The sequence below is a fragment of the Lucilia cuprina genome, chromosome 3 (genome assembly GCF_022045245.1).
Source record: "Lucilia cuprina isolate Lc7/37 chromosome 3, ASM2204524v1, whole genome shotgun sequence".
Taxonomy (NCBI): domain Eukaryota; kingdom Metazoa; phylum Arthropoda; class Insecta; order Diptera; family Calliphoridae; genus Lucilia; species Lucilia cuprina.
The window spans coordinates 44,412,572-44,432,305 of NC_060951.1; the positions used below are offsets into that span (position 1 = coordinate 44,412,572).

Sequence of the window (19,734 nt, forward strand, 5' to 3'; positions counted from 1 at the left end):
TTAGAATGTCGTAAATTATGAGCCAAAAAAATGTTAAAAAAGAAATTACAAATAAAACTATTTAGTATCTTTTTTTTAATTTTTCTATAATTTTTTTTTCTTTAAATTTTCTATGTTTTATTGCTGTGAATCATTTTTTAGAACACATCAGCTAAACAAGAAAATTATGTGTGTGTGTTTTATTTTTGCATATGACCATATTAATGTGGCAAGAACATGTTTTAATTTGGCGCCACCAACTATGATAAATGTTAGTGAGTAAAGCTTTTAAGTGAAAAACTTCTCATATAAATAATTTATATTTCAATATTTCTGTTTTTGATGTTGCTGTTAACTAGATGTTTCTTTTTTTTGGAAATTTCATATAAAAACATTATAATTTGGAGACAAAATAAAGTCATAAATTATTTTTAAGGTGAATTAAAGCAGATATATATTTTTAAATAGTAATTGAAATTTTGTTTTATAGAGATTTTTAGCACAAGAAATTGACAAAAAAAGTGTTGCTTTCAAAGAAGTACTTTTTGTAAAAGTACTTTTTAAGAAATATATCAAATTTAAAAAAAGAAAGAAAATAAACTGTACCGTAGTTCAAACTATAGTCAATATAGTTCAGACTATAGTTAGAACTATAGAACAGACTATAGTCCAGACTAAGCTGTGGTTTAACTTATAGAATAGACTAGAGTATAGAGTATAATCCACACTACAAACTACACTAGTCCAGACTAGGGTATGGTACGGACTATAGACCAGAACAAAGCCCATAGACTATTTTTTAGTCTTTGGTCGAGATTATAAACTAAACTTTAATCCATACTATAGACCCGATTTTTAAACTTTGTTATAGTCCAAGCTTTAAACTAGACTACATTGAAGACTGTAACCTGTAGTCTTTACTCAAGTAAATTCCAAGTTATAGACTAGACTTTAGTCCAGGCTATAGAGTAGACTTTTGTCCAGACTACTAACTAGAGTATACACTATACCACAGATATTTTAGACTAAGTAGTTTATAGTCTTGACTATAGTCTATACTGTTATTCATACTATAGTCAAGATTATAGAATAAACTATACAATAGACTGTAATCCAGACCACAGTGCAGGCTATAAACTTGACTGTAGTCCAGACTACAGACTAGACTTTAGACCAAACTAAAAGCTAGACTATAATCTAGAGGACTGTAGTAAGGACTTTAGTCCAGACTATAGACCAGAAATAAGTCCAGACTAGAGTATAGTCTACATCACAGACTACACTTAAGTCCAGACTGGAGTATAATTTAGATTAAAATCCATATTATCGAAGAAGTAAAATATAGTCTAGACTATATGTTATTCAGACTTTAAAGTTCACATTATAGAATAGACCATAGTCTAGAATATAAAATAGACTATATAATAGACTATAGTCCAGGCTATGGACTTGACTGTAGTCCAGACTATAGACTAGACTTTAGACCAAACTAAAATCATAAATATAGTAGATTCTATAGTCCAGACCATAAAATAGACTATAGTCTGCACCAAACTATAGACTAGATAATCATCCAGAGTAAAGACTAGACTATAGTCCAGACCAGACTATAGTCCAGACTAGCCTATAGTCCAGACTAGACTATAGTCCAGACTAGTCTATAGTCCAGACTAGACTATAGTCCAGACTAGACTATAGTCCAGACTAGACTATAGTCCAGACTAGTCTATAGTCCAGACTAGACTATAGTCCAGACTAGTCTATAGTCCAGACTAGACTATAGTCCAGACTAGACTATAGTCCAGACTAGACTATAGTCCAAACTAGACTATAGTCCAAACTAGACTATAGTCCAAACTAGACAATAGTCCAAACGAGACTATAGTCCAGAGTAGATTATAGTCCAGACTAGGCTATAGTCCAGACTAGACGATAGTCGAAATTATAAATTTGACGAGAGTCGAGAATTTGTCTAGACTGTAGTACATACTATAGATTAGGAAATGTACTATAAAAATGGGATTCAAAAATTCTATAATTCATTGTCTATAAAAATTATATTTTTTTAAAAATTGAATCTAATTGCTTATTTTTTGAGAGTGTTTGTCTTCTATGGCCAAAAAAAATCCCTAATTATTCTCAACACAAAAATATTTAAATTTGAACTAGGCGCCACTTTGTTTAATTATAATAAATCATGTCCATAAATTGGCTGCCTATTTTCCCTTAAAACAAAAGCAACAAAAAATCTACATATGTATATTCAAATTAATCTGTATTCCAAGCTATACGTTCGTGGTCATGTTAAGAACTTATATTGCTATTATATAGAAACAAAAGAGGTGGCCCGGCCCCTCTTATGCTGGCCATGCACAATTTCATTCGCTAGGTTGAGAGAATGCGTTTTTGTTTTCAACACCAAAATGACATGACATTTAATTGGCCTCATTGCATACGTTTGCGATTACATACATGTATCTAAGAAAGAAATAATTTAAAGTTTTTAAAATGCGAAAGCGAAAAAAAACTATTAAGAACTCTGTAACAAAGCCTTTGGAAAAAAATGTGCAATTAATAATTTTTCTTTATCGCAAAACCAAATGATACGAATGAGACAGACGTATGTATTGTATATATGTGTATAAACCCTTGTTTTTAGCCGACAAAAGTGTGTGTGTGTGCTAAAGAATGAGTTGTCTTATGGGGATCAGGGAGTCTTAAATTTTTTAAATTTTGTTGGGGAATATTTTAAATTTATTTCTGTTAAATAAGATATTATTTAAAGGGCTCGAAGGACCAATTTTTTGTTCATACTTTTCTTTTTATTAAGCTATCACCTATAGGGTTCGAAGGACCATTGTTTGAGTTAAACATTTTCATAAAATTAATAAATAATCTTTTATAAAATAAATTTCTGCTTACTCAGTTATTGTTATACAATATTTAAAAGACAAGTATGGCTCGTAGGACCACATACATTAAAATATATATATAAATGAGAAAATAAAATGCTATTTAAATACTGCAACCAATTTGCTTACATATGGACCGAAGAACCATCAAAAAATGTTTTAATTTAAATGTCTTTGGCAGGCTGCTTTAATCGTTGAGTTTAAGTCATCATTTAAATAAATAATAAATTTTGAACACAATAGAGGAAGACTTTATATAAAATGGCCCTTCGAGCCTTAATAATTGTTCCATATAGAATCCGTAGAATTAACGAAAAAATCAATTTATTTCTTTTTTATATATTCGTTTCTTCACGCAATATAAATGTCATTTAATAAGTTTTAATAGCTTTTACAACATTTAAGAGTAATGGTGATTGAAAAATAGAGAAGATTTCAAATAAATTAATTTATAGAAAATGGTCCTTCGAGCCCAAATATTAAACAAAATGCATAATATCTCTAAAGTCTACTAGTTTTCAGTTTAAAAAAGTTTTAAATTAAAATATTATTTAAAAGTCTTTACAACAAGAATAATATTAAGGTATTGGCTATCTTAGATTTTTGGTCCTTCGAACCTTATACAATTTATTTAGAGAGTGGCAAAACATATTTCAAATATTATGACAGGACTAGATTTAGTTTTGAATTTTTAACATTGTAAAGAAAATTAATGAAAACGAACTGTGGGAAAATGGTCATTTGAATCTTAACGGTCCCCCAATAAAATTTCTATTAAAAGCTTATGGCTCGAAGGACCAACAAAGTCTTTAAAATATTGCCAAATCTAAATAGAGTATTTTTCAAAATTAACCAAGCGCTTTAAAGTGAATACTCTTTATTTATTTTATGATAATATTTTGTTTCTTCTTAACGGTTCGTAGGACCATTTATATATTTCGCCAAAAATTTGGAATCCCTGCTTAACTATTTCTGAACTTTTAAGATATAAAAAATACTATATTTTCCATAATAATTTTTAATTGTTTATGTCACTATTAAGTATGCAAACGATAACAATGAATTGTTTATTATTTTTTTTTTTCTAATAATACAATGTCTAACCCAACATATTTATTTTATTCCGTACAAAACGTATCTGTCATTTTAAAATAAAATATTCACATACTTATTAAAAAATAGAAATAAAAAATTAAAAAAAAACGTGACATTAGATTAATTGACATTTATTAAAAAATAAACAAAAAATGTTAATTGAAATTTAAGCCTAAATAAAAGAGTAGACATACTCTACTTTGTTGTATGCGAAATAAAAATAAAACTCAAGAGTTAAGAGACATTATCTTGAAAATAATTAAGATAATAGTAAGTAAAAAAATATTCAGGGTTGCGTAAAAACTAATCAAAAATTGTAAAAACTTATAATTAAAAGTTAAATATTAAAAAAAAACTATAACTACAAACTAATTTTAGCAAAAAAAAACTTATCACACCTTTGCTAAAAATATAACAAATTAATTGACTCATTGCTTATAAATCAAATAAAATTCTCTCACTTTCAATTTGTTTTTCGAAATGTTTTTCATCAAATTAAAATTTCACTTTTCTAAATCCCCTCCCTATTTTTTGCTCCTCTCTTATCTATCGTATTCTTTACATTTAGACATTTATTGGCGTCTCATTATATTGTATGTAGCCTCAAAATGTCGTCTCGTTTGCCATACAGCATTACTTTATGCAACATATTTCTATGTCTTATTCAAAATAATTTTAAGCGAAAAAAAATGAAAAAATCAGTATTAAAAATAAGATTTACATTTGCTATATTTTCGAGATTCTTAGGATATTTAAGTTATTTCTTTATTTTGAGCAAAATTTTCAATTAATTATGTTTTATATTATTCTTGTCAATTTTACAGCACGCTAACTATGTACGCCAAGCCGCAGAGGATTATTTGGCCAGACGTCAGGCCCGCAACAAATCAATGACACGTTCGATAACTTCCGGTTCGGCTGGTCCTATATTGGCCATGGGCAATGTACACTATTTGCCAGGGGCAAAAAGCGGTACATTCTTTGCTCGCGATAATGTATCAAATTTTATAACTTGGTGCAGGTGAGTTTGAGTTTTAAATTGAATGCAATTTATTTTTGACTACTGATCCTTTGTGCCATATAAGGATTATATATTAAACTGCACGTTTAAATCAAATACTTAAAAGGATTCAATGTTAATTAAAGATCCTTGATGGTTAAATGAATTGAAAAACTATTACACACAGAAAAAATTAACATTGATACCAAATTGACACTAAAGTGTTTATAATTTTTCAATAACATCCGTTGTCAAAATATATAAGATAACGCTCACTATTGACAACGGATTGTTTATTACTAGTTTGTTAACATTTATACAACGGATAAGTATAGAATTTTGATTTCAAGAACGAGAGTTGTCGTACATATGTATATACTTCGTCAGGCGTTTATATTTCATTTTCTCTTTGTGTATAAATTAACATTTTCGATAGAAGGCCCATATGAAGTTAATATGATATCTTTATAACTGAAGATAGTTATGTTTACAACACTCAACTTGGTTTGAAAGCACCTAATAAGACTTTTATAAATGGTCCTTCGAAATAACTACAACATTAGAGCCATAACCAAACAAATCATTAGTTTTTGAGTCCTATTTTTGCATATATAAGAAGCAAATTTAATAAAAACTTACTGTTAGATTATGGTCCTACGAGCCTAAATAATTAAAAAATATTCAATCTTAGAAAAAAGCAAAATATATTGCAATCAAAGTTATTTGGTCCTTTAAATTATATACGTATTATTTTGTAAGTTTAAAACTTTGGTCGAGATTTATATTTTAGTTACGCTTTTAGAATGGAAAAGATTTTAATAAATTATCACTTTGGAAATGGCCCTTCAAACTTTAATATTTAAATATATTTATATTCATAGGAATTTGACCCTTCGAATCATATAAATGTCATTTTAAAAGTTGAAAATTCAAACACAATAGAGAAATTTTTAAAAAATGAAATCTTCGAAAATGGTCCTTCGTACGTAAATACTAAGACAAAAAACATATTTCTATTATTCGATTTTTGATCCAACGAACTTTAAGTTGACTATTTTTTTTTTTTTTCTAATTTCATGAAGTTTTAGAAATATTTTAAATGAATGGAAAATTTTGATTTAAAGTCAATACAATTTAAAAAATATTAAAAACTAAATGCCTATTTCTTTTATACGATTTTTGGTCCTACGAACCTTATGTTGATTTTTTTCTCTTTACCTTCATAAAGTTATAGAAAAATTTTAAATGAATTGGAAATTCTGATATAATGTCAATAAAATTTAAAAAATTAAAAAATTGGTTCCTTTCATTTAATGATGGCAAACAAAGTTGAGAAGATTAACATTTGAAATCTTGGCAAATGGTTCTTCGAGCTTCAGCATTAAAAAATGTATAAACTCATATCTCGGTTATTAAAATTATAGTCCTACAATCTTAAAAAAAATCCAAATATTTCATTAAAAGAAAACTGGTCCTTCAAACCGAATAGAGAGTTTTTTTATAATTTAAAGTCGACGAGAATGGAATTGTATACAAATTTCAATAAAAAAGAGATCATTTTAATTCATTCATTTTTTATTAAATAACACTTAAAAAGGTCCTTCGAGTCTCATATATATTAAGGCGCCATTTAAAAAAAAAGAAAACTTTAAATCTACTGAACTTTTTCTACAAATGTTAATTTTAATTAAAAAAAAAAAACAACAAGTTCCCTTAAACAAACTTTACTTAATTAAATTGTAATAAAAATAGTAATTTAAGTGTCAATAACTTGGCTCTTGATGAATCTATTCTATTTTGAATTTTAGAAAAAAAATGATTTCCCTTAAACATTCACATCTAATTTAGAAAATTTTTGCAAAACATTCCTTACGATCATTGCACTTTCAACTAGAATCTTATAAAATGAAAATGAAAAAAAAATCCTACAAAAAAAACACACACACAAATTCTTGGCAATAATCAAATCATACAAAAGAAAATGAAAAAGAAAAGTAAAAAATGATGATGATGATCATGTTGATCTGCGTGAAAATGAAATGAAATTTCAATTAAATTTAGATCAACTAAATTAAACCGTATCCGCGTAAAATTCATTCACAGCAAATTAAAGCAGAAAAATAGATATAAAAAATTAAATATATATTTTTTTTCTTAATTTATTCACTAACTTTAACGAATTGTTTTCGTAAAAAAGAGATATGTACGTTTTCAAAGACGAAACACACACTTTGATGTGTATTCAGATTATAATGAGGCAATGAATGTGCTTGAATGCCTTAAAATAAGTACTAAATGGCAATTTTTATATAAAAAAAGAACTCTTATTTCTGTAGGATAAAAATTATGTTAGGAAATTGTGGAAAGAGATCTTTGAATAAAAGATTGTCGTGTTAGAAATCTTATAATTTATGTAAAGGAACAAGCTGAACAAATTAGTTTTCTTTGTAAGAGTTTGTTAATCAAACTATAGAAAAGATTATTCAAAAACTAGATCAGACTTTTAAGAAAAACATAAAATTTACTTATTGGTCCTTTGGTCTATAAAGAATTTTTATAAATGTAAATAATGTTATTAAGAAAAATGGTCCTTCGAACCTTGCAAACTGTAAAAGTAGTTGTGAACTAATTTGTTTATTTTTGTAAAATTTACCAGGTCCTTCGAACCTCAAATATGGAACACAATGAAACTTATCTAATATCTAGTCCTTCGTATGGATTGTATTTATGTCCTTTTTATCTGAAGAATCATTGAACGAAAACTAACTAGAAAATTGTAGGAAGAAATCAGAAATTTTTGGTCTTTTAAATTGGTCCTTCGATCCATTATAATTATTAAAATATCATGAGATTTTTGGTCTTTCGAACCACGTGCAATAAGTTTTAATTCTTTAATTTATTTTTGGTTTTATTTCATTTAAGATGTAAATATTAATTTGTATTCCCCAAGGGGTTAAATTTGTGTTTATTATTTTTTGCATAAAACATAATTGATTAATTTGTTAATAATTTGTTTTTTTATTAATGTTTGTGTTGTCTATTTTATTTGTTTTTTTTTTTTTTTTGCAGAAAAAGCCTTAAAATTATAGAGTGCCTATTATTCGAAACAGACGACCTCATTATGAGAAAAAACGAAAAACATGTTATTTTATGCCTTTTAGAAGTGGCCAGAAGAGGAGCTAAATTTGGTGAGTATTAAACAAATAATAAATTATAAGAAATAATAAAAACAAAACGTAATTAAGTACAAAGAGATTTAAGAAACCAGATTTCAAAAATCTATGTTTAAATTATAAAGAAATTTAAATTTTTATTTTAATTAAAGAAATTTTTAAACATAAATTTACTCTGGAGAAATATCAATAATTTCTAAAGATTTAAACTGAACTTTCTGTAAAAAAGTTAAATTGAAAGCAATCTGAAGTTTTACTAAACAAAGTTTAACGTAGGAAACTAGTCAATCCAAAACGATTTTGAATTTTCAATATAAATTATCTTTAAATTAAAGAGACATTTTAAATCAGACTTTCCTTAAGCTAAGGCTTAATATTTAAAACATGGTTTTACTAAACTAAGTTTAAAGTTAAGCTAACTTGGTTTTAACAAATCTACAATCAATCAAATTACAAATTAATAATTTTTCTTTCCCCCAGGTATGCTTGCTCCCATGTTAGTGCAAATGGAACGACAGATTGATCGTGAAATTGCAGCCGACAATAAAGCCAATGGTATTGGTTGTGGTACACAAACCGAAAACGATGGTAATACAGAACAGACCGATATTGGAGTGGGTACGGAAACTGTGGGTACCGAGACAGATATCTTCGATGATAGTGATACAGAAAATGATGAAGATGATGATGAGGGTCCCATGTTAATGTATGGACCACAACCACAAATTATAACCAATGATTTGAAGAGTTTAGACGAAATGGTAAGTTTATGGCAAATTCAATTTTTTAATTTACTATATTTTTTTTTCTAATATCATAAAAAAAGAAAAACGAATTGAAGTTGAAAGGTGTTAAAGTATATTTATCATTATATTGATTATTACCATAATTATAATTAGTTATTATTAAAATATAGTTAAATTAAATTTAAATATAGCTATTAAAGAGGAAGAGCTATTAATGTTATTAGCTTGTTGCTTATTAATTAAATATTTGTGAAAAAAATTTTTGAATTTTGTAATATTTGTAAAACTTTTAATGTATTGACATTATGCTGACCTTGATGTCATGCTGAGTTTGTTTTATCTTTTTAATGTGTAAATATTAATTTGATTATTTGCAAATATTGATTAATGATCATTTGTATCGTTCACTGGATATCGATCTTCAACTTAATGAAGCATGTAAGAGAGTTAAATAGGCCAAACTAATGAGTATCCTATGACAATCCAGTGTCGTAAATATCTCATCTGTAGTCTTATCATAATGATATTGATTCTCGGTATTTTTTTAGAATCTTCCGGTGTTGTAGTATTTGGTTAATTTTTGTTGCACCTTTTTCTTTTTATTTTATTTTACCCCTCAAAAAGGGGAAATGTTTAAAATTTGTCTTTCGACATTGATTCATTCGGTTTGTGTATATAATTTGATTTTTTTGCAAACATTGATTAATGATCATTGCTATCGTCCATTGGAAATTGATCTTCTACTTAATGAAGCATGTAAGAGAGTTAAATAGGCCAAATTGAAGAGTATCCTATGACAATCCAGTGTCGTAAATATATCATCTTTAATCATGTCATAATGATAATGGTTCCTTTGAACTCAGATTCTTTAGATCGGTCTTTTTTTTAGAATCTTCTGTTGGGGTAGAATTTGGTTCATTTTTGTGCAATTTTTTTCTTTTTATTTCATTTTACCCCCCAAAGAAGGGGAAATCTTTAAAATTTGTCTTTAACATTCGGTCATGATGGCTTAAAACCGCTACAGTTTTAATATTTTTCATTTTTTATACATAATTTTACACCTAAAAAAGGACATATTTATTCACAAATGCCATGAATCGGCCTGGTATTTAGATTATTTCAGAAAATCTTGTGTGAGACTTATTTCTGTAAATTTTTTCTTTTTATTTCATTTTACCCCCCAAAAAAGGGGACAGATCTAAAATTTAATTGTATCACTTACAGTTTTAATACATTCCAGTAGAACTGATATGAGACCTATTAAGTTGTTTAAAACACGTACATTTTTTTCTTAATTTTTTCTGAAAAGTGAAATCAATAAATTCCACTAAACAATTCGATGAAATCATTAATTTTTTTTCCTGAGAAACATAAAAACATGATCAATAATATTTTTCAAAAAGAAATTTATTAATTCACTCTAAATTCTTGGGAAAATGTTATAGAAAAAAGAAAATACAATAATTTCACTTCTTAAAAAAGCAAAAACAACTACCGTATCAGAACTGAACTAAATTCATAAATTTATTTTCATAATTTTTTGTTCTTTTTTATACTTTTTTAATAAATTGAATTAAAGTCACGTTTTATGTTTAGGGCGCGCGTGCCTATAAATTCTATTAATACATTTCGTAAAACCAATAAAAAAAATTACAATATCGATGAAAATGTATGTTTGAAAGAGAACAACAACAACAAAAGTGCAACTCTAACATTGTCATAACAACAGCAAGCAACACAACAACCCAAATTCATGTTGTTTGATAACGACAATTTGAAAATGAGTGGACAAAAAAATAAAACACGGTGGCCCACTTTGGGGATATACATTTCAAATTCAGCCAAATATTTATTCATAAAACAGAAGAGAAAAAAAAACAAACAAATACAAGTAATAGCTTTAAGCTATATTATGTTTTTAAAACAAACTCCATAAAAAATATCAACTTTGAAAAAAAAAAAACGTTTTAATAATTGTTTTCTAAACCATATCCAACACTCTATACACCAACGTTGATGGTGGCCATAGTAGAGGGGCTGCTTGATCAGTCCAACTAACGAATCGATCGATCGTTCAGCTGATCGATCGTTGATTGTTTATAAACATTTTAACACAAAATTTTATCCAACACACAGACAATTTAAAGCAAATTATTGTTGATGATAATTATATTGTAGAAATATTTTGTCACACATGTACTTATGTATGTGTGTGTAATTGTATGTCAGTTTGTAAGATTATGACATGACAGTCCAGTATGTCAAAAATCTATGTATGTATATGGAAAGATATATGAAAAGATCTACCGACACACAGTCTTTGCAATGGATTAATAACATAATTGTTTTAAAATTGATTTGATTTTTTTTTACTTCATCGTGTTTTCATTTTGTCTGAGATTTTTTTTTGTTAAATTTGAAAAGAAAAATAAATTTAAATAAATATCTACTTTAATATTTTAAGTTTTAAGACAAGTCATGTTGTCAATGCGGGCATTTATAAGTATGATATAATCATAAACATGTTTATTAGAGATTTAATGACAATCATTAAATTAAATGTTTTGATATATAATGTCAATAATTAGGAAAGTGGTAGAAAACTATTTATTATGCATTCGAAATGAAGTTGGTCCTTTGGACAGTGGTTCAAAAGTGATATTAAAGTAGTTTTGTAAAAGTTTTCCCTACACAAGATAAATAGTATTCAAGAATTTAAAATATTTCATCTTATGTGCTAATAGATTTATATTTTCATTTAAGTTGTTAAAATACTTTTTCAAGTATGCTAGCAATTTAAATCATGCATACTGGTCCTTCGAGCCAAGTAGAATTAAACTGCTCTTTTAGTTCTGTATTAATTGCGAAAATTATGATATTTAAAATATAATTTGTTAATGAAAACGTTTTCAAGAACCTTGAATCATTTAAAAGTTGTAAAATATATTTTCATTAGTTTTTGCTTCTTTAAGTATTAATTTGGTCCTTCGAACCAGCTTCATTTAAATAATTAATGTGTTTTAAAGTAAAGATAACTAAGAAAATTGGACTTTGAAATATATGAACTAATGATAGATTAAGGACTTAGAACAACATCGTTATATTAAATATATAACAAAAGGTTTAAGAATATTAAAGACGTCTGTTTTTGGTTACAAAAAGATTGAAGGTTTAGGAAGGTTTAGCTGGATGGTGGCGTAATACACCAAAAAGTGTCATAGTGTCCATGAACGTTATGACAATTCTTAAAAGTATCATGGAAATTACGACTCTTTAAATATAGAATAATGTCCTGAATAGCCGGCCTTTGGCTGGGCGTAAGTATTTAAATTCTGTCGTATTTCGAATACCAGTTTTTCTAAATTAAATCTTTTTTGGTGAATGATCTTTAAAAATTGTTAAGTGTGTCATAATGTCCATGGACATTATGTCATGCCACCTAGCTGTTGCAATTTTTTAAATGATATTTTCTAATAAATATTAAAAATCAAACCAAGAATGCAAAAACTAGTTAACTTTAATAACACAATTGAAAACATAAATATATTTCAAAAATGGTCCTTCGAACCATGGAAATATTAAATTAAATTTCCTCATTTCTTTCCAATTTTTCAAAAATTTTTAAAATTGAAATGAAAAAGCTCCTTTTAAACTAATTAATTTTAAGAAGACTATAAAACTTAAATATATTTTGAAAAATGGTCCTTCGAAGTGTTTGTACAAATATAAATAACAAATAAAAATTAATAAAATTTCCTCATATCTGTACAATTTTTCTCAAATTTTTTAAAATGAAAAAACTTCTCAAACTATACATAAGGCAGGAGCTATTGTAAAGTATATGTTTAAAACATTAAGTAAAATATTATTTAATTTTTATTTGTTAACAAAAAATCATTCAAAGTTTAACCACATTAAACTTAAACCACAATAAAAGAAAAATTCCTTCAACATTTCTAAACATACTTTCTAAAAGATTGCCCTTAATATTACCCCCATTTTTTCATCAATTCTATAAAAAAACACTTCCTACTTCTTTGTAGAATTTTTTTCCATTCCTTTTAAAGATTATAAAACTATAATAACCTATTAAAAGAATATTTGTTATTATAAAAATGCAACTAAACATGAGTTTTTCTCACATTCTTTCACTCATGCCACACACTACTAGATTGCATACATATTTCACTTGATGCATCTCATCATAATCATACATTTGTTTATAATCTTTGAGGCGCATCATTATTATCATTTTTTTTTTTTTTTAATATAACCAAGAGTTGAACTCTCATTTGAAATAATGACCCCAATTCATAAGAGATTATCAAAAGTATATATTAGAGAGAAAAAGGGGGAGGGAAGAGGGGCTAAGAATAATACATGATGTATTATTTACCTAAATACCAACAAATTTATACGTGTTTTACACAATTCTCAGGTACAGAAAATAGACGAGAAGAAAAAAACACTGAATAAATAGCAAAAAAACAGAATAAACAATAATAAAGAAAAATACGCATAAATGCATAAGAAGGTGAAAATGTCAAGCTGAAAACAACAACAAACATTATGAATAAATAAATCAGACAGACAGACAAAACGACGGAAAAAATTATTAGACACCAAACCACACAGTAGAATGAGAAGGCTTAAGAAAATAGTTTTCATTCTGAATGAATGAACGTTTGTGCATATATACAAAAACAGACATCTGGTGAACTTCTAGGGAATCTTAACGCTATAAAGAATATAACAAATTCCTCCACTTCGTTTAAGTTATAAATGCACATCACGTATTATACTTAAAAGCAACTACATAAACAAAATTATGAGTAAATATTATGAAAATTTAAAAGAAAATATTGTATAAACAAACAAATAAGAAATTAGAGAACGGCGAGGCCGACCATATAATACCCTACACCTTTTACAAAAATAATATGTGATTTAGTTGTCATAATAAAGCATTTAAGTTGAATTGTACCTTGCCTCAGATATACATACTTAAGTCGTTTATTGTTGAATAAAATTGTGGACATTTCAGTGAAATTTTGGTGGGGAATTTTCATAGGGTCTAGGGACATATGAGGGCCTATTATAAAAGAATTCGTAAGGGTCATCGAGTCTAGTATAGAGTTTGAATAGAAGATCATGTACCAAATTTCATTAAATTATCTTCAAAATTACGACCTGTAGTTTGATTACAAGGTATACATGGACGGACGGACATACGGACGGTCAGAAGAACGGACATAGCTAAGTCGACCCAAAAAATGATTCTGAGCCGATTGGTATACTTTAAGGTGGGTATTGGACCAATATTTTTGTACGTTACAAACATCAGCACAAACTCAATATACCCTCCGCACTAAAGTGGTGTAGGGTATAAAAATAACAAATATTGTTGCAGAGAGGAAAACAAAAAATTCAAGGGGATAAGGGATCGTTTTAAGTAGAGATAGAGAAAGAAACGTTATTACACGTGAGTGCATAAATTATAATTATTACAACTTTTTGCCAGAGTTAATGTTGTTGTTGTTGCTGTTTTTTTTTTTATATGACCTTATGTCACGATTTTTCTAAACTGATTTTTCACCATCGTCTCAGAAGAGACTTAAACAGAAGGAAGACGAAGCTTGTAAATAAGTTGGTGATCTCTCAGCTTTAACGAAATAAGTACTACAAATGCATACAAGTACTGAAAAACGCTACTGTTTTTCCGTTATCTTTAAAACATCATGTTAAACTACAATTAAAGCGTTAGACCACAAACTGCACACCACTTTATTTTATAACATTTTTGTCAAAAGAATCCACAGGATAAGATGTGAACTTAAAGAAATTGTTAACAAAAAATAAACTGTAGTCGTCAGTTGTTTGTAATTCTGTCGTCTAACGCCCGACGTTTCCAATCTGTTTTTTAACTAGTTTTTGCTTTAACTAACTGACAGTTATTTTTTGTTTTCATCTCTTACAAAGTTTATTACAAATTATAAAGCTGATTTTTCAACTTAATCTCATTAAATATTTCACAATTATATAAAAAAAACCAACTAAGTAACTGTATGCATGATCAAAATCGTTACAAATTTCATAACTTAAAATTTGTTTAATCCAAAAAGTTAATTAAAATGTTTCAGGCATAAATTGTTTATTTTAAAGGCTTTAGAGTTGACAAACGAAATAGTTTGATTTTAAAAGTCAATTAAAAAATACTTAAAAAATTGGTCCTTCGAACCGTTTTAAATGTTTTGTTAAGTTAACCTCGATAAAATTATCATTTCGTATTAACATTAACTTATATGGACTATAGTAATATCTATAGTCAAACAATAGTCTAGGTTTGGACTATAATCTGGACTGTAGTCTAGGCTATAATCTGGATTCCTTACAATCTAGTCTACTTCCTCCGAGGAGTGATGTCATTTCACTCCTCGGTTAGTCCTTGGTATGATTGGACATGGGGTCTAACCAGAGCACAACATAATCTGTTACTACGTTTGCAGTTGATAAAGGTTTCTTCGTGATCCTCGTGGTGTCTGTGGTTTAAACCTCGAAGGAAATAAATCATGTCCATTAAAATGGATCCCTATTTTAGACTATCAATAACTTTTCCTGTAGATGCTGTTGCCGTGACAACAGAAGCCATCTCAGTAGAATTGTAGGGGGACAATAAGACCCAGGAACAATGCGCTGGGATGAGTCTTTAGATGATGATGATGAGTATGTTTGTAGGAATATAACATTCCTCATGCCATCAACAGCGTGTTTTCACCTGATGTTGGGTCCACCCCTTCTATTGACTTTAACCAGGGGATTACCCTGTAACTCGATTCGAATGAAAAACATTTCGAATTTGTATGTTAAAAACATTGTGTTTCGGAAACAGTGACTGCCTTCTCCTTTGTCAGGGTTGTCTCATGACACATGTTATGGCAAAAGATTAGATAGCTCGAACACTTAATTGCTACCGGCGTATAAGATTCACAATAGGGCGGTGGTGAGTCATTGCAAAAGCTCACCAAGGTTTGGAAAAGACCACTATGAAATAAGGGTACCATGGCAGTTGTTAACGTAAAGCATTTCGACATTCTTGTGTAGTTTACTGTCCAAACAAACAAGTCTGGACAACAGTGCGATTATAGTCTTCTATCTATCAATCTGAACTAAAGTACAGTCTATTCTTTAATACTTATGAACTATAGTTTATTCCGTGATCTAGTTCAAAGGTTAAGTCTACAGTTTATGCTAAAGCTTAAACAATATACTATATAGTCTTGTGTGTGGTTTAGAATATGATATAGTCTATGATCTATTTCAAAGACTCGTCTATAAATCAGACTATTGTTAATATCTTTAAGTTCTGTTAGTTATACCTTAAAGTCTGCAATTGAATTCGTAGTGGCATTCTGGGAGGTATATCAATAAAAAGTGTCATTATAAAGTGATCTACAAATGTCGATCACTTAATAAAACCTAAAAAGAAGTACCATTTTCATCGCTTACAAAGCATGCACTATTAAAACAAAAAATCTACATTAACACTTATTCATTCATGGAGGTTAAAAGGAAGTACATATATCAGTGAAAAATAGTGATCGTGAAATGATCTACAAATGGCGAAAAAACTTAAAAAAGAGTACTTTCCTCATCAGTTACAAAGTAGTAAACAAATCATAAACAATTAAAACTAAAATTTAGCATTAACACTTGTTTTCCTTTAATTGCAACAATTTCACACATAAAACTTAAACAATAGATTTTCCTTTAAATAAAAAAATGCATAAATTTAATGCAAAAATTTTTTCTCTAACATATATACGTGTTATTAAGTCATAATTTAATTAAAAATTGTTGCATTCAAAAAAAAAAAAAAAAAAGAATAGAGAAGAAAATAACACTGATTTCTGAAAATAATGTGTATTATTTTAATTTACTTTTTTAACTTAACTTTAAACAAGATAATGTGTATTGTTTAAAAAATTTATATAAAAAATACTTTATAAGAAAAAATATATATTTTTTTCTTTTCTGTTATTTGCAATTTAAAATGATCCCACGATTTCACCATCTGTTTTCCAAAGCTGCTAAAGCGTATAAATGACTGATTGGTTATTGTATACCTTTGGAGCTCATTACCTCATAATTGGTGGTTATGGAAAAATGTAACTAGTAGTATGGTGTAGTTGTTGTTGTTGTTGCTAGTAATAGTGAAAATTGTATAGTAATGTGTAGCAAACATTTTTCTGGTATAATTTTTTTTGATTTTATTTTAAATTAAATTAAAACTTTAAGTTAAAGAAAAACTATTCATCATTCAGTGCAAAATGCCTAGTGGCGACAATGTGTTGTCAAGACAAGAGCATAGTGATCAAGAAAATTGTGGAAAAACAGCTCGAACAACTGTTTAAACAACACAAACAGAAATCAAAACTTGGGAATCGCCAATACTTGAAAATGTCAAAAACTGTGGTACGAATAAGAATATGATCATGTAAGACCAAGCTGCAAACGATGAGGCAGTAACATATAGAAAAGGTCTCCACATAATATTTTATATGAGGTGCTAAACTGAAGCTATACTAAACCTAATACCTAATACCTAACACCTTTATAACATAGATTACTTTGAAACAAAATCATACATGTTGAGCCTGAAAATAAACCTAACAAACCACAACTAAAGAAATGAAACTAAAAAAGAGTGTGTAACACTCTTACCTCCATTTATGTCTGTCCACCCATCCAACCAAACATCCATTCGTCTGTCTGTCGGTATATGTATATATGTAATCAAAAACCACCAGGCTAAAACAACATCAACCAACCAATCATGCAACAAAACAATACTCGTATTATATCGTAATCATCGTCATTATTGCCATCACCAACGTCATAGTCATCATCATGATCCATCTATCCATCCATCCATCGCCTTTTGCCTTTGAAACAATCAAAACATTTTTAACATTTCCTCACGCCATCAGCGACAGTTTTTCCTAAACCATTCAAAAGTGTAATCGAATTTCAGTGTTTTACTTATGTATGTATGTATGTATGTATGTATGTATGTATGTATGTATGTATGTATGTATGTATGTATGTATGTATGTATATTTGTGTAAATGTGTTGTTGTTGAGGGTTTTAAAATCTTCTCGCACATACACTCGAATGAAAACGAAAGTTATGGTTAAACGCGTTCATGTTTTCATGTACGAAATAGACTTGGAAGTCTTGGAAAAATACAGTTTTATGGCATTTCATTTCATTACATTTTCATTGTACATATTGATCTTTATAATGAAAACGATAGTTGTTGCATGATTGCAGCAGTAACAACAACAGCAACTGAAATATGTAGCTGCAACATAACTCAACATTGCAATGTCTGTTTTACTGATTGCTGTCTAGCCATCAAACAACGTCATCATCAACGTCCTCTTCATAATAATGCACATCAGCAACACCACCACCACCACCACGATCGTCATAATCATGATCATCTCATACTTCAGTTTCTGTTTCTGATGGTATCATCATTTTTTCAACTCTACTCAACTGATTACTCAGCAAGCCCAGCATAAATTTCTTAGTTTATGGTGCTCAGTTAGTTCTCTTAATGCGCATGTGTTGTATGATTATGTGGCATTTTGCTACATAATGGCGAGAAAGAAATGCCAAACGATTGCGCGAAAAATGTTAAAGCGCCACTTACACCAAAAAAAACTAAAAAAAACAATAACCCAAACACCAGCATACCAACCAACAACCATCTATCAAAACATTTAGGCAACCATCTATCGAGATACCCAGCAACTTACTAACGAGCGCCATACAACGCCAACGCCACAGCCACCACCACCATCTATCTATCTTTACCACAATAGTTGACTTTAAAACTATTCATCAGTAATTGGCAATCTCTCTTACACTTGGCTTATAAAATATAGTCAATTGTTTATATGGTAGAGTTTTTGTTGTTGTTTTAAATTCATTCATATTCTACTGTTAAGGAATTGGTCGTTTTGGTTGAGGTTGACTTGGTCTTTGTTGCTGTGATGAGATGATATGTGAGATGTCTTGGTGATGGTGATGGATTTCTACCAAAAATGGTATTTCTATGACCTGATGGTCGGACAAGCAAACAAACAATGAAACAAATGTATATGAATAAAAAACCGCTAACTTGACTCAAAGGAGAAAAAATAAGTTAACATATGAATGCAGGAGCGTTACATTTCTCTGATCTTTAAGGAGCCCAAAATATGTTTCAAGGATTTAGATCGAAACAAATGGAAAAGTATTGTAAGATCGACAAGATTTCATTAGGAGGAAAGGAAAGCAAGGAAAGAAGAGGTGACTGTGAGTTTTCGGCACGTTGCAGAGGCTTAAAAATCCTAAAGATGTGACTAAGAACTACCCTCCCCATACCTCACAGCGTCTGTCCACTATGTAAGAACGGTTGTGGGTTAAATGACCATCTTCGGTCGCCTAGCGATCACGACCTCAATATTACCTCTTGTAGAATATCGAAACTGCTTTGGCTCACTCTGGCAACAGATAGGACATGGACTCTCTCTTGACCGAGAACGAACCAAGTACTCAACGAAATTAGGGAGAGAAACCATCCATTCAATATTAGAGAATGGTAAATCAAAGATTATCAGAATACATCATGAGCGAGTTCACTTGGAGCACGATTGCTAGTGAACACCCACGTAACCTAAGGAAGGAAAGAAAGGAACTGTAATAGCCAATGTCACCACCCCCTATCCCTTATTTTCGTAACAACTCTGTTTTTTGTATATGTTTTCATTTAACAACTTTT

General features: G+C 28.8%; 1 protein-coding gene across 1 annotated transcript in view; it reads left to right on the plus strand.

Annotated features, from left to right (window-relative positions):
* LOC111688381 (GAS2-like protein pickled eggs) overlaps nucleotides 1-19,734 on the plus strand; it is an 88,191-nt gene that overhangs the window by 51,096 nt on the left and 17,361 nt on the right. Inside the window, exons 2-4 of the mRNA XM_046946765.1 lie at nucleotides 4,811-5,007; nucleotides 8,056-8,174; nucleotides 8,640-8,920. Coding sequence (XP_046802721.1) covers nucleotides 4,811-5,007; nucleotides 8,056-8,174; nucleotides 8,640-8,920 — 597 coding nt within the window. The remainder of the gene's footprint in view (nucleotides 1-4,810; nucleotides 5,008-8,055; nucleotides 8,175-8,639; nucleotides 8,921-19,734) is intronic.